The 15917-nt window shown below is 32.4% G+C and overlaps 1 protein-coding gene across 6 annotated transcripts; it reads right to left on the bottom strand.

The window, feature by feature from the left end:
* Positions 1-4255: 4255 nt before the first annotated feature.
* LOC114369775 (protein argonaute 10-like) lies at positions 4256-13611 on the bottom strand. Of its 6 annotated transcripts, XM_028327030.1 has the most exons (23): positions 12893-13122; positions 12730-12790; positions 11667-12122; positions 11189-11397; positions 10888-11037; positions 10678-10811; positions 10481-10590; positions 10285-10391; positions 10015-10153; positions 9814-9930; positions 9064-9171; positions 8901-8972; positions 8517-8639; positions 8280-8439; positions 8015-8136; positions 7336-7473; positions 7115-7257; positions 6920-6982; positions 6354-6417; positions 6137-6272; positions 5949-6022; positions 5263-5389; positions 4256-4797 (listed from the first exon to the last, which is right to left on the bottom strand). In XM_028327030.1, the coding sequence occupies exons 3-23, from the start codon at positions 12099-12101 to the stop codon at positions 4622-4624; spliced, it is 2907 nt and encodes a 968-aa protein (XP_028182831.1). In that variant the 5' UTR covers positions 12102-12122; positions 12730-12790; positions 12893-13122; the 3' UTR covers positions 4256-4621. The 6 variants fall into 6 exon arrangements, with proteins under 6 accessions (XP_028182831.1, XP_028182829.1, XP_028182828.1 ...); XM_028327028.1 differs by lacking the exons at positions 12730-12790; positions 12893-13122 and adding an exon at positions 13129-13611; XM_028327027.1 differs by lacking the exons at positions 12730-12790; positions 12893-13122 and adding an exon at positions 13197-13611.
* Between the last annotated feature and the right edge of the window lie 2306 nt (positions 13612-15917).

Genomic DNA, 15917 nt, shown 5'->3' with positions numbered 1-15917 from the left:
ATTTTTTTACATAAAATTTAGGCATTATTAATAAATATATAAAAATTAAATTAAATAAATACTATTCAAAAAAATATTAGAACTTATAAAAAAATACATGTTCAATTAAGTAGAAAAATAGTAAAATCTACATATACATGGAATTGCGTTGGTTAACTGATTTTCAATGTCATTCTAAAAAATCTAACATGAATCAAATACGTACTATTCAACCTGGATTATCCATAGTCATCTTGATACATTTGTTAATGTGATTTTATTTATGTTTGCTTTCAAATTGAAGAATTGATTCGGAGTAGAATTTATTATAATTTTATGTAATTCTAAATAATTTGTGCCAGATGAAAAAAATATTTTGAGTTTTAATATTAACTTATTTTTAAAATAAAACCATTCAAACATAAATGTGAACATCTCATTAAAATCATTTTAATTTGAAATGAATTTTAAAAACAGTCAGCGAAACATACCCTAGCAAATGGAATTTCAACATGAACGGTCATGTGTAAATGAACACAAGAATATGTACGATGCTACACGTCTAGTAGATTGCTAGATGGGGATCAGTAATGCATGCCTATGTATGCAGCCAAGCCATGCATATATGTTCCCCTCTTCTTCTTCTTGTTGCTCATGTCTCATTGCTTTCCTTCAATACAGGAAGAAAACACTCACTATCCTGTCCACAAAATGCATGGTGTATTGTTGGGGTGACAGTATTCAATTTGCAAAGCTCTTCAAGTTTGTTTTCGTTTCAGTAAATTTTTTTTCCAATTGGGTCACTAAATGTACCAAAGAGATCGTGAAGTCTCCTGATATTCCAAAGTAACATATATACTAAAGGAAAAGTGAGAAAAACACCTCAGCTCCAATTTTCAAAGAGTTGCTGTATATAATAGTGGTCACTTCTGGTCTCCTTTCATCCATCCAAACTATATCAATTAAACTTCTTCACTTCCCTGCCCATAATATTGTTTGCACTAGTTCGATCATACTCCTTGGTTATCATGAACCACTACTAGTTGAAGCTGTCAGCGTGATCAAACTTTTCTCTTTTATGAGGAAAAGATCAGATCATGTGGTAACTTTCACCTAGTTGTTGGCTGCATGAAAAAAAATAAATCTTAATCCTTTTTATTAAACTCTAGTGGTGTTAATTTATGTATTTTTTTGTATTTTTTTATATGTATCAAGATATTTTCAGTTGACAGTTAAAAACAAATTCCTTTCACAATATAAAGACAAACATTGTGGGCTTTACCTCTCCCACAATAAAGCATTTTTTTTACACGTGATCAAGAACCCAATCTTGATTAATATGCTTAAGAGACCCATATGTCTACTATGTATATCAGATTTTGTTGATGTTTAAGTTTAGTTTTTAATCACTGGGATTTTCTTTGCTTGTTGTATAATCCCTAAAAGTTGGTATAGCTAATTAATGAGTAATTCTTATCTCCTTTGTTTTCTTTAAATCTAAGTTTGCATAGCTATCTAGATGTTCATCATATTTGTTTTCCCTTGATTAATTTTTAGTATAAAACATGGATGTATGTACTATTTTTATGCTTGCTTTTTTCTTCTGGTTAATGTTAAAGTGGATAGGACTAAGGCACAATATTGTTAAGGATTCTGACACTCAATGTATTTAATTCATTCTTGATTTCTAGATCCATTGTGCTTCATATTTGAGCCTAATCTTAATTAAGCATTGGAATTTCCATACATATTTTCTTAATTTATTGAGTATGGGTTCTTTACTAATGTTCTTTTCTATTTTTTTGTTGGTGATGTAGAATGAGAAAAAGTCTTAACTGCAAGCAGTTTTACTCAATCATGGCCACTCAATCAAAGCTACTCCAATAATCTCTTAAGCATCATGGGATATTCCAGAGGAGTATTGCTCACCAAATGAGATTTCAATAACGCAAGAGAAAATTGAACCTACATTCATGAAAAGATGAGAGTTAATTTTGGATTCTTAATCACTGTCTCTACTTGCATTGATACTTTTTTTCTTTCTTTTTTTTTTATACTCATAATATTAGTACAAAGTATCCACATATAGTGAGTTTTTATTTATTTATTTAGAGTTTATGACGATGGTATTGGTTAGTATTTTCCAGGTAAGATATTCCCAATGAATCTCCTTAGCTATACACTATTTGAATTTCATCTTTGGATTCAATTCTGTTTTCTTTCCTCTTTGCAAAAAGGTTAATTTGCTGCCTATTATTTTTTTTACTGCAATTTTGTTGCCTATTATATAAACGCCAAAGAGAGACAACATTTTTGGGGTGATAAAGAGAGAGCTTGAAGTTCAGTCATTTTCCCCCATGTTTACTCTTGGTCTTTTATTAATGAGAGGATAAGGTCGGGTATTCTTATACATAAAAAAGATAAAGCAAAAATTTATTCTTTGGCTTAGTTGACTTGTGATATATGTATAAAAAAAGTTGACTTGTGATGTTTATTTATTAATATTTAATTAGCATTGAGCATTATACAACACTACTAAGGTTTTTTTTTTTTTTTGGTTTATCACTGGAAAAAGAAAAGAACACCTAAAGCATATGCAAAAAATAAAAGAGAACTGCGATGGATTGTGAGTCACGAGTGCATGTTGAGTGGCACCAGTTTTTGCAACCATTATATTTATGTATTAAAGATATGCTCAAATGGGACAAAGTAACTATCTCATTAATGAAGCCATATTAAATTCTCCGTATCTCAAATGCTTTTCCTGTATTGCAGGTAAATATTTTTCCCAAGAGGTTCCAGGATTTGGAAATTTGTAGGTGATATATATAATATAAGATTATCATGCTCTTTGAAAGCTTGATCATCTTAACTTTTCACATACTTTTTTTTTTAATATTTTGTATAATGTATAGATATGCATGTGTATAAAATTTAGATCCTTCGTAATATACCCAAATTATTTTGCAAGTATTTTTTTTCCCTTATTGGCATCCATAAAGAAAAATTCCCAAACTCAAGGCCCAAATAATAAGGCATTCTCCAAAGGGTTCCCTAGATAACGGGAAAAATTGTCATCCCTCCCTCCAAGTGAAAGTAATAAGGGACAAAATTTCATACTTTACTTGTGTTTCGCTACATGTACTAGATGGATCTATATTGAAAACTTATGTAAATTGTTTTGCTAATTGCTATATAAATGTCCAAAGGATTTTTTAATCAGAGTACTTAATTAGCATTAGATCTTGAAAATTTATTATCTTTAAAAAAAAATATGGACTATTCTTGGATGACTTCTTGACCGTCATTTGGTAAACAATCTTGTCTTTATTAATGTCATATTGTTATCAATAAGCATTTGACTCTTTATTTCATTTTTTTTTATAAAAAAGAACAGCAGAGGTAAAATATATTAAATAAAGGGTACAGGGAATATCCAACTAACATATACATCCTTTTTACAAGGTATGTAGACAATTCATCAAATGAGAAAGAAAAACAACCCTTCATTCTTGGCATTTAACCATGCCCTAGATATGAATTTTATTAGGTCCAACGTCTTCTGCATTTTACTACTGTTAGTTTTGTATGATTATAAAGTCCATACTCACCAGGCATTTTTCAGTGTTTTCCTTGTAGATGTTTGCATATTTGATCTTTCCTCTTTCTTTGTCCATTTTGGTTCCCATGGGTTTTTCTTTGGAATTTAGTCTCTCGTTTTTGTATTGAAAAATCAAATGTGGCAATTCAACACGAAAATCATGAATTTAAAAAAATAAAAGACCAAATGTGCAATTTAATCTTTTATGTTTTATTTTGCCTAGGCACTTTAGTTTGGAACATCTTAATTCTATTTATATTCTGGGCCTTTTTTAATACTCTTTGGAATTAATAAGCTATACTTCAGAAATGTAAGACAATTTGAACTTTCTATTTTCATTGTCTTATTTACTGATATTTATGCAACAAAAAGTAAAATTAAAATTAAAATGGAAAAATAAAACACTTTTACTATTTTCTATACATTTTTAAAATAAGTAAAAAAAAAAAACTTATAAGACTACCATAAAATACCAAGGTATCTATCTATAAGTTGCTTAAACAAAATGCGTGAATTGTTATAAATATTTAAAACATGTCTTCTTCAATTCTTATAGATAAAAAAAGACTAATCAGACTATCATTTAAGTAATAAAAACATATTTAAGCCGACTACAAATGATAACATCACCTAATATTTTGCAAGACTAATCAGACTATCATACATCCTTGCACATGGGGATTGGAAATTTTCTACTATTTCAATTCAACATCAACAATGGCCTTCAGGCAAAAATTTCTACAATTAAGATTGATCCGTAAACTTTGTTTCCGATGCCTAATTTAATCTTAAATTCAATCATTTTTGTGATGACTTGACCACAAAGAGTTAGCAACACTAAACCCGTGATGTGCCTCTCATGTCCCTCCAGCCAAAATACTTGCAGGAATCCTGAACTAAGCCTTTAGAACTATAATCATGGATCTACTATGGGAAATATTGCTGCAATGCTTAGGAGTCACTATTGTACATTTGAAGCCATGATTGTGTTTGCTGAATGTACCATTTGATGATGCCTATGCCAAGCCACTACTACACAATCTAACAATAAAACATAACTCTCTTCACATTTTCTTTCAAGGCTGGCAATGGCTTGACTCCACCTGCTCTTGTTGCCCTGGAGCCACCACCTGAGGAGCCATTCTCCTGCTGCAGGTCTGGCTCCATATAGAAACGTGCTCGAAAAGCTGCTAAATGTGCGTAATACGCTGGAGGAACTGCACATGAATGAAGTCCATTAAGATTTATATTTTGCAAAACAAGCTGAAACCCCAATCATGACAATATGATATAAAGATATAAATATAAAATATAGAATACTACATTAAAATATTTTCCCTTTGTCCCCTTTGAGTTCAATTTCTATAACAAAAGAATTTGATACTGTCAACTAATTAGAAATCATCCTAGATATGACTTGTGAATATTATTACATAAATCAACAATCATACATGACAAATTAAAAACCTTTACATTGTTAATGTATTCTAATTGAATTCTTTTCATTTTAACGAATTCTAATAATTTGCTTAGTAATAACTACAGATGTTCCCTTAGTATTCATGCCTCTGCTTCATCTAGGCTAAAGTATAATCATTAATCATGCTGTAAAACCATTCTAGTTTCTTTTACTAGTGGCAAGGGTAAAAAATAAATACCACACATTAATCAAATGGGCTTACCAACAGATACAGAGCGTGTACACCTGGCATATGTATAACAGAGATTGTTTGTCAAAGACTGAATTCCATCTGCTGTGAAGTTGTTTTCATCCCACAGAACATGATAATGAGCTGGACGACTCGTACCCTGCATGATAATAGAAACAAAAACCACAATTGAATCATAAAGGTTTAGATTTATATGCTCATAAAAAACAAACAAGTCCATATAATAGGACATACTTATAAGCCAAGCATTAGACCCAAACTTCAGAGGAATAATAATACAGATCGACGTTTATCTTTTCTTAGGCCAACAAAGAGAGATTAAAGGTTCGGTACTTCTAACAAATCTCTTTTAATCATCATATATCATGATTTGAGAAACCAAAACAACAGGATTAAAAAAAATTAAGATCCCTCTATACTAATCCCTCCCTAGTGATTTTCAAATCTAAGTTATTCTAAACTACACCTAGCTTTGAGAGCAATCCCTGAAAAATGAACCTATAACAAGACCAGGTGGATGACAAAAAGTTTCTCCATAACATCCAACATACAAATAAGAAAAACCAATACATAATCTCTCAAAAACCCTTTAAATATCTGACAGGTACCATCTTTGCTAAAATGTCTTGTTTCATGACCAATCATCGTTAATCATAAAGATCAGTATAGAAAAGAGAAAAAATAAAACTATCTTCTACCTGGATGCCAGCATGACTACAGAGATAAAAATCAAATTCTGTTGGATGACAGATTTTGGAATCAACTACAGTCCCTGAAAACAGATGAAAATTATTTAAAAAGTTAGTCCAATTAGACAATCAGTTTTAAACAAAAAAAATGACACATTTATTTGTGTACACGAGCAATTCAGGAACACTCATTGTACCAGGCAATATATTTCCACTCTTATCTGTACTGTTCCTGTCCCTGTGGTTATTTGCAAACAACCGAGTATGGTGTCTTTTTTGTACAACTATGAAAGTTACTGGAGGTTGATAGTTTGGTTCTAAAGAAGCGCATGCCTGCAAATATATATTCTTGTGGGCACGTGTTATAAAATGACCTATTAGAACATTTGATGGAAGAAAGTAATCAATTCTGACCTTCCGAATTGCATCCAACTCATAAAGTAGAACTTGGTAAAATTGCCCTTCACTTACACCATCCCTGTTCAAATTTCTCGTTAACACAAACTAGAATGTTTCGGAAATTAGCAGATATTGATTTGAACAAAATACATCCCCACATATCTGGATAAATTTATACTATATGTCTAGCAAGTAGCAACCTCCCAAAAAATACAAAACAAAATGGCTTAAATGCTTTCCAATCCTTGTGATTTGACAGGCTACAATATGACACCATCCCTCAGATAGACATGAAATAGTGCTTTACCTATAATGACTGTTGAAACTAAGCTTAACAAACAACTTTCAGATGTAGGAGTAAAGTAAATTTTTCCGACATTTATTCTAAAAGCACAGACACAGTGTAGCATATTCCATGATAGAATCTATCAAAAAGCTTTAGAAAGAACAATTTTATTCTAGACCTTTATTTTTAATCGGCATGTTGCCACTGGCCACTCAAAACAGAAGTTCAAACCACATATTTTTCTTATGCAAGTTACAACATGCTTTGACCTTGCATCATAATTACACATACATACCTATAAAATATAATCCTTAGAGGCTTCTGACCGGTTGCCTTTCTAAAGGAAATCAACAAATCTCTGCAAAAAAGGACAAAAAACAATATTTAGATACAGGAGGAAAATGAAAATTATATTGTGAAAATCCCATCATCTCACAACCAAAAACAACATTAAGAATTAGAAAATAGGAGTTCATATTTCTTGTATTACCGGATCATACCACCACTGACTAAGCCGCGAACAGGGTCGTGCCACATTTTGTACAAATCTTGTATGAGTTCCTGTCTATGAGCTTGAGCACACACTAAACCAGCATATTTTGTCAGTTCAGGCCAGTCTTGAGATGCTACTACCTACGTATTGAGCGATAGATATCAGCTCAAGAACCACTGCAAAATTAAAAAATCAAGACAAATGGATCATAAGCGTACAGCTGCTATTGAAGGGCTGGAGTCTTCTCCATTTTCAGGATGGGTAACATCCGCTCCAAATATTATAGTTGGTATGTCACTAACCAATGGTATTCTACAGCTTACAGCATCAACCAGAACGGTGTTTCTACCTCCCATCTGCATCAAGAAGAGGTCAAATCATCATTAATTAGTTGTTGGAAACATACCAAAGAAGTCAAATAATTCCAACAATATCCATAGAGCAGAGATGACTACATTGGCCAACATGACAGTGTACTTTAGTAACAGGATAAACTACCAGGAATTTGTCATCATTTTTGTAGGTCAAAACACTCCCGGTTATTCTAAAAGCTTAAGCTACTATTGAAGTACAAATATATATATATATATTTTATTACTTGTCATATCTGCATCAACTACTGAGATGTGGAACCCATTACTAGGTCCACAAGGTTGGGAGTTTAATCCAACCAATACAAAAGGTAGGAAAGACTTGACTTGCCAACAACTTATAACCAGTACACATGATTTTTATGCACAAAAATGTATCCATGCAATAATGGTGAAGAAAACCAAAAAGGATGGAGAATTGTCAGTCAATTGGAAGAAATTGATAAAAAAAAAAATTGGAAGAAATTGATAGTAGATTTAAAGGAAATAGCTATTTCATGTCACTGAGATTTGTGAGAAAACAAACCTTGACATTGATTTTCAAAGACACATTAGCCAAATACTGCTTAGTGATCTTAAAGACATGCTTAGTCAAACAACATTGAGAAATTAAACCAAGGTCCGTTTCACAAATACGCTTGAGATCACCTGAAAACAAAATATAATTATATGAAATTATGAATATTTAGAATTTAAACTCAGAACATAGCTTATATGTCCCGACAATTGAAGAAAATAACAATCACCAATTTATATATCATGTACTTTTATTATAATTGAAGGGGGCATACCATAGAGAGAACCATTGTTGTCAGGCAATATTGCTAACAAAAGCTCCAATTCCTTTCCTTTTGTTTTGTTTGTTGACACATGGTAAACATACTTCAAAGCTTTCTCCACATGTTCTGATTTGGCATTGTAGATGGGGATAACAGGCTCTGGATTAAATTCCTACAACAAAAAAAACAATATGAATTTTCATTTGTCCACACTTCAAACACTAAAAAACAGAATAGGTGGAAATCTACCATGCCAGATACTTGGCACATTTGGACTAATTCATTACAAAAAGTGCGAGCAACACTGTCTTGTACGCTTCGTGAAAAATTTATGCATGCCCACTGGCTGACAGTCATCCCATTTATCATTTTCTGTATCATTCAAGTATTAGCCGACAAAGTGACCAGTATTAATAACTATTGCATGAAAACTCCGCACTAAACAGGAATAGCACATACCTAGGAATTTCATAATTTAAATTAAATTGGACCAAAGAGTTGAGAAAAATTAATATTGTTAAAAATCACTATTAAAAATATCAGCATTTCCCTTTATTTTTTCAAAAACAAGGAAAAATAGTTGCATTTCACAACTATTTGAAAACAGATCATTGTAATATCAATGTACAATACCTTGTTCATCATATTCCACTGGCCAACTTGGGGTAAACAATTCTTTTCTTTCCCACTTTCGTTATATTTAAGCTGCAGACAAGTACTACGTATCAATGTATAGAGACAGAAAAAGTAATCATACTTTAAGTATCTTAAATCCTTTGGTTGAGAAGCATATTACCCATGGGGCAGGGAGAATTCGTGCTTCTACAGAAGCTAGCTTTTCACTTATTTTAATTCCAAATTCCTTTGCATAAGGATCTTGGTCATAAGCATTTTGCTGAATGGTCTGCATGAAGCACAATTGAAATGTTCATTTGATGGCCCAACTTTATTGTTTAACTTCCAGAATATCATGGATATATATTGTTTGTTTGTGAAGACATAAATGATTTAGTAGGTTTTACTATTTAAGAGATCTTCCCCACATGCTTCGAAGTTTGAAACATGATTTGCAAGTTCCAATTTCTACATAGTTTGAATCATTTTATAGTCATATAAGTTTTACACTATTCTGACTTTCAAGGTGTAAGTGATGTTAGATTTCATCTTAAAACCAATTGGCACTAGGTAAAGTTGTCCAATAGATATATAAGCTGCATCCCGAGAATCAAGGCAAGCGATGTGGAACTTCCTAACAAGTGACACACATAAGGGCTAGTACATAAATTTGCAAATTAATTTTGGAAGGAATACTGAAAAATTAACAACATAAAGGTCCTGCAATTCATAATGGCTCTGCAACCAAATATAAGCAAATAGCATGGGTACAATTTTTCCATCTTTTTTATTAATTATGAGGGCAACAATGAATGCAAGCTTATTTTACATTCAGAAAAGCAAATAGTCATAAATTTAGTGTTGCAGAGAGAACTTTTAACTGTAAAGCTGTTTCGAATAAATATTAATCAGTTAAAAACCAGCAAAATACCTGCAAAATGTCATTTTCTCGATCGCGAGGTCTTTGACAAGTAACTTTCAAGAGAGCAGTGATTTGCTTCTCATTCAACCTTTTTGTATATCGTTGTCCCTCAACAATTTTGCAGGCCTGAGGAACCAAAAGCATGTAAGAAAAATCAAATAATTACAAGAAAGAAAAGCACCTATGTCAATTACCAGGAATTTTCCGTACCTCCATAGGTAAATAATTTGCTTTCTTTTGATTTCCTACTTGAAGGCAAGGAAGGTGAGAATATTTAATTGTGAAACCATACATCTCTTGGAAGTATTCAACTACGGACTTCATAGTTGAATTCTCATCAACGGGAAACCTAAAGAGATACCATCCTTGTCATCAAGAAAACTTGTGGAAAATAATTGGAATTTCTTTGAACTTAGTGTAGAACAAGAGTTACTATATATATTAAGATTAAAATATTATAAAATCAGAATTATTACTTACACAAGTTCTCTGGTTGGTTGAGAAGTCAAACCAGAAACTCGATACTTTCTTCTAACACTCCCTCTGTGGGTTACTTCAACTTTAACACCTCTAAGGACTTTCTTAATCTGTTAGTCATCTTAAAGTAGCTCTGTAAGTTTTACTGTATTAAGACCATACAAAAATTGAACTTAGCAAGCTTTGTTAATATAAGTACTTTAATGCGATCAGCGTCGGACAATTGCCTCGACAGGATATCTTTTCCTAATAGCTGGTCAACATATTCCACAACTGGAAGAGGTTCAATGAACGCAGCAGAAGCCATATCTATGAAATGCAAGAAGAGTAAAAAGAGAAATTAAAGTTAAAAACTGTACTCCTATCAGCAAATGATATCTATGGTGAGTAATATACCAATATTGAGGGAAAGACCCATCTGAGTAGGCCTTATGCTTTGGTAAAATCCACACCATGATTCCAAACCCTCTCCAAGCCGTTGTGGTGTTCTAATATCAGGTGAAAAGAAGGACCTCCCAATTGGGCAAAACCTTTAGAAAATGAAGCTGTAAGAAGAAAATAAAACTTCAAGTTTCACATTTTCTTTCAATTATTTTGCAAAACTACCTCTTAGATGATAGCTCTCTTAATACAATGTCAAGAATTTGGAGTGTCTCTTGTGGAGCATCAGCACATTTACCAGCCAGAAACTGGCCCAAGTGATGCAAATTTGCCCTGGCAACAAACTTGATCACCACTCTATATTCTCTTTCCCTTCTGAAAATGGTGCAAGTGTCAGTTGGAAATTGAGCTTAATTAAAATGCTTATAGATACACACACACACACACACACATACATACAGTCCATCATGTTTATGTTTTGAAGCCAAATAGAAGTATGGAATTACTATGCAATACTAAATCTTACTTGGAGCCATTAACTCCATCCTCATCATCCACAACCTTTATCTTAAACTCTCTCCATGAAAAGGGAAGTGGCCCTGCAGTGTACAGACTTTTTCTGCCATCATATGCTGGAAGCCTCATCCCAAGGTCAGACTCTTTATACAGCCTCACAAGTTCTGCTATAATGGACCTGTTCACTGCTTTGGAAGACACTTCAGGGGTAATACTGACCTACAAAACACGGCAAAGGCAACAAACAATAAGAACAAAACTTCAGGCCAAAATTTTAAGGAGTCATAAATGTTACTACTAGGAAAAAAGGACAGCAAAAACAGATCCTTCTGCAATTGAACAGCACATAAAAGAACTTAAAAACTTCCTTAAAGGGCTACAGTAGTTGTGTGAGTCACTCACAATAAGTCACATAACCACAACTTAATTTTTCCTTGCACAAGGCTACAGTAGTGTGATAAAGACCAAGCAAGCAAAACGAGCCTTACATCATACTGGTTCAAGTCCTTGTCTGGTAACTCTGCAAAGAAGTGGTTAGCCTTCACAATGCACTTTGTTCCAACTTGTCCATAGCCAGGTCTAGGAGCAAAGCTCAACGACTTGCTTGAAGTAGGGTAACTCATCTCTTTTTCACCACACATGGTGCTTCCATTTTCAACACCACTAGTCACAATAGGTCTCATCAAAACATCTCCTTGATCACATTTTCTTCCTCCACCTCGGCTCCTTCTTCTCCCCTTGTTCCTTGCATGAGGTGAAGTTTGGTTGTGGGGTAGTTCCTGTTGTGACAGTGGTGGCGGTGGTGAACCTTTGCCATTTTGAACAGCTCTAGGAACCTTCTTAGCTCCATTCATGGGGTTCTGCAAATGGGGTTTGATCACAATGTGCTGTTCTGAGCCCTCCCTCATCTGTCTCACTGGCATGTTCACCTTTTGTGATGAGTGCTGGCCAATGAATACACACAGAAGAATAAGCACACTTTGTCAAAGAGAGGACCAGTTTTTGACGTTTAGTTTTTGCTTATAACAGCAAAACAGTGCCAATTGCTTCAGCCAGGAACAAACAAACCAAGATGGAAATCTAATGAGTAGTAATTGCTGTAAAGTAAGAACCCAAAAAGTAAGACTTAATTGTTATGGGTTGTGTTCTCAATGGACTAATGCATAAAGTAACATATTGGTAATGGTATGATGTGAAAACTATATGGTACAGGCATTGTTAAAGGATACAAACATTATTACTATTCCTATGCAAAACTTAAGAATCCAACAAGACACCCTTGTTTCAGCAAGCAAACCCAAAAATGGTGAGGTGGTAGTGGTAGAGCCATAGGGCAAAAGTAAGACAAAAAAAAGGGGAAAAAAAAAATTTGACAACATTTTCCTCCGCCCTTTTGCTTCACACGAAATATCACAAACACAAAAGTAGCAAAAAAAAAAAAAAAACATTAGTATTGTGCGGTGAACAGACTAATTACTGTGTAAGGAAAAGAAAAACTGTTAATAAAATGCAATTAGTCATATAAATTAAAATCCCAGAAAATGGAAATACCCAAAAGACAAAACCAACTCCTTAGGCCTGTCTCCTCCCTACCAAAACCTGAAAATCTCACCTAAAAAACCAACAAATACAACACAATTGAATATAAAAAATAAAAATAAAAACATTAAAATAAAAAAATTGACTGTGAAGCCAAGCCAGGTGTGAAGCAAACCTGTGAGTACTGCCTTAGAGAAGAGAATAAAACAACCAGAAGAAAACAAAACTCAAGAACATTTCATCCTAAGTGAAGGGGAATAAACATTGAAAAGGGTAGAGAATCACTGTCTAGAAGATTTGTAGACAGAGAAGAAAAAGAAAACATAAAAAATAAATGCAATGCAAAGGCTACATAGCAAAAATGCTGCTTTCTCTAATAAACAAAGTCAAAAACAGAAAATGAAAACCCACCGACCGACCAAACCATGAGAATGGAAAATGAAGAAAAGAACAAAACTTGAACTAACTAACTAACTCACTCACTCACTCGCCCTCTTTCTCTTGGTTAACAAACAAGTGAGGAGAAGTGAAAGACTTGGGTTTTGGAGGATTCAGAATTTGGAAAGAGGAAGAAGAGAAGAGAAGATAAAGGGGAGAAGAAGATGATGATGAGGGTGGTGGTGAGGAGATGAATCTTATAGACGCATGCAAAATAGCTTTTGGTGTTTTTCTTTATCACGTGTAAAACAGCTTGTTTTTGTTTTCTCTCTCTCTTACATTACACACCCCTATGTTCTAGTTGTAGCAGCAGCTTGGAGAGAGAGAGTAATAAAAAAAATGGTGAAAGTTGGAGAGAGAGAGAAGGGTAATGAATGAGTCCAAAAGAGGTACGGAGGGTTATAAAAGCAATCAAACAAGGAAGAAGAATAATTCGAACTTGCAGTCCTCTCTCTTGCAGGCTTCTGCTATGTTATGTGTTTTATGCTCCCTCTCTTACAACAAGACTATGCTTCTTCTTTTTATGCTAACAAGTGTTGTTAGGAATTTAGGATGAAATAAAACAATAAAAAGTTTTTATTAAAAGTGTAATAACTCATTTTATGATATTCAATGCAACTCTAATAATAAAAAAATTATATTTATCAATACTTAGTAGGATCCTATATTTTATGAGAAACATTGTTCGGATAAAACTATTGTGAAAAGTAAAATTTATTTTCTACAATTTTGTTGGAAACATAACTAATACTCTTTTTTTTCATATATATATAATCTAATTCATCAAATTTAAAATAAATAGTTAATTTAATTATTTAATAACAATAAATTTATCCTAAATTTATAATTTTTCTATTATTATTTCTTTCATTAATATTTTTTTCTTTTCTAATTGTTTATTAATATATTATATTTATTTATTTAGTAACCAGTGTTTATAATTTTAAAATAATTAATATGAGAAATATTATAAATTGAGTCGGGTAAAAAGGAATTGTTAATTTGTTATGATTTTAAACTTGAGTCTACATAATAAATTAATTAATCTTGGATATATTTTTTATATGGGTAATTAATAATCTCACATTTCGTTAATATTTAATCCAAGTAAAGAAGGTATGAAATATTATTCTCATGGGATAAAAATTTCCTTTGTGAGTAAAGATATATGTATACTTTCTTCCTACTCATTATTATACTCACTTATTAATGATTTATTCATTTATGTTCTCTTATTTTTGTCATTTTAAAAAATTTTGTCGATTTTTATTTACAGTAAATTTCATGAATTTTAAAAGAATAGCAGGAGGGATTTTGTTATAGGAGTATGAGATATATATCATCTTTTGTTGCCATTTTGAGTATAATTTGTTTGATATTTGTTTGATCTTATACTAAGTTATCTGTTTTATGAAAAAATAACATCTTTAACCTAATGATAAGAGTATTTTAATAATTATAATATATATTCTGAGGAAAAATAACTTAATCAAACATATATATTATCTTTTGATTTTTTTAAAATTAAATATATATCTTAATTATTTCCAGAAATATAAAAGATATTTTCAATTAATTTTATAACTAACCAAACATATTTTTTATTAAATATCCAAGAATAACATTCTCTTATTTTATTTTCACAAATAATATTTCTCAAACTAAAAAATTATCCGTAAAACAAATTTCCCATAAAGGAAATTAACTCCTTATGTTAGATCAATTCCTATTAATTTTCTAAAAGTATAAAACTTGATGTGTGTTTGAATGCAAATGAGATCGATTCATGACCTTACAATCATAGTATCACCGTGAAAAAAAGTATAAAAAAAAACTATTCGTTGTTGTAGTTTTTGAATGGAGTGGAATACAATTTTTTTAACATGTCGCCACCCAAAACCTGTCAGATACATATTTATAGGTATTGTTTATGTTATTTTCTGATCAAAACTAAAATTTTATCTCAATAATATATTTACATAATTCTTTACTATGCAAATTATTGAATTAAAACTCCAAATTCATATAAAAAATAAATCGGACAATGCTTAAGAAATTGGATTTAAATTAGAAGTGTAGAACATTGAACAATTTCATAATAATTGGTTGAAGCGGTGGGTGATTTTCTCTCTCTTGCTCTCACAATTTTCTTAGTGAAAATTTCCCTCCTCCCAATAATCTTTACTTTGTGAAGTGTTCACTGCCCATAATCCATTTACTTACGGTTTGCTTGGGTAAGTCTCGGAACGATCGATTCAATGGTTTTGGGCATTTGGGGGATGCCACTTTCCAAGTGTTACGTATTTGGAGGGGTGCATTGTGGCTTTGGCTAATGCTAATCATTGGATTATGGGTGTGAGTGGGATATGATGATATCATGCATATGGACTTGGACCATAGTGGGGTTGTGGTTTTGATCAAGGTTCACTCGATTGTAATTTGGAAAACTGGTTCTAGTTCATCATGCCTATCATTTGTCACTTCATTGCCCTCTTGGCTTGAAGGGCTCATAAGAAGCGCACATGGCATTGTGGCGGTGGATGATATAGTTTTTTAGTTTCAGCAAACATAGGACTTGCATGTGCTCATTCAATAGTTCCTCCACATGGATTTCCAATATCCCCATATTCACCTTGAGCTACTACACCATATACCTCCTTCCTCATTTCCACTTTCGATCAGCAAAAACACAATGTTTTACCATATTTACTAACTAGTACTCAACCTTGGTTGGCCTTCCAAACTCACATTTTGTCTAATAA

This window comes from Glycine soja, chromosome 10 (genome assembly GCF_004193775.1).
Source record: "Glycine soja cultivar W05 chromosome 10, ASM419377v2, whole genome shotgun sequence".
NCBI lineage: Eukaryota > Viridiplantae > Streptophyta > Magnoliopsida > Fabales > Fabaceae > Glycine > Glycine soja.
Note: the sequence above shows the minus strand (reverse complement) of the source record. Positions and strands in the feature narration are given on the sequence as shown.

Coding starts and splice junctions, on each gene's coding strand:
- LOC114369775 (XM_028327028.1), bottom strand. CDS start 12,101: ATGCCAGTGAGACAGATGAGGGAGGGCTCAGAACAGCACATTGTGATC. Junction 10,812..10,887: donor AGAGAGCTATCATCTAAGAG/GTAGTTTTGCAA, acceptor CATTTTCTAAAG/GTTTTGCCCAATTGGGAGGT. Junction 6,023..6,136: donor GAGTGGAAATATATTGCCTG/GTACAATGAGTG, acceptor ATCTGTTTTCAG/GGACTGTAGTTGATTCCAAA.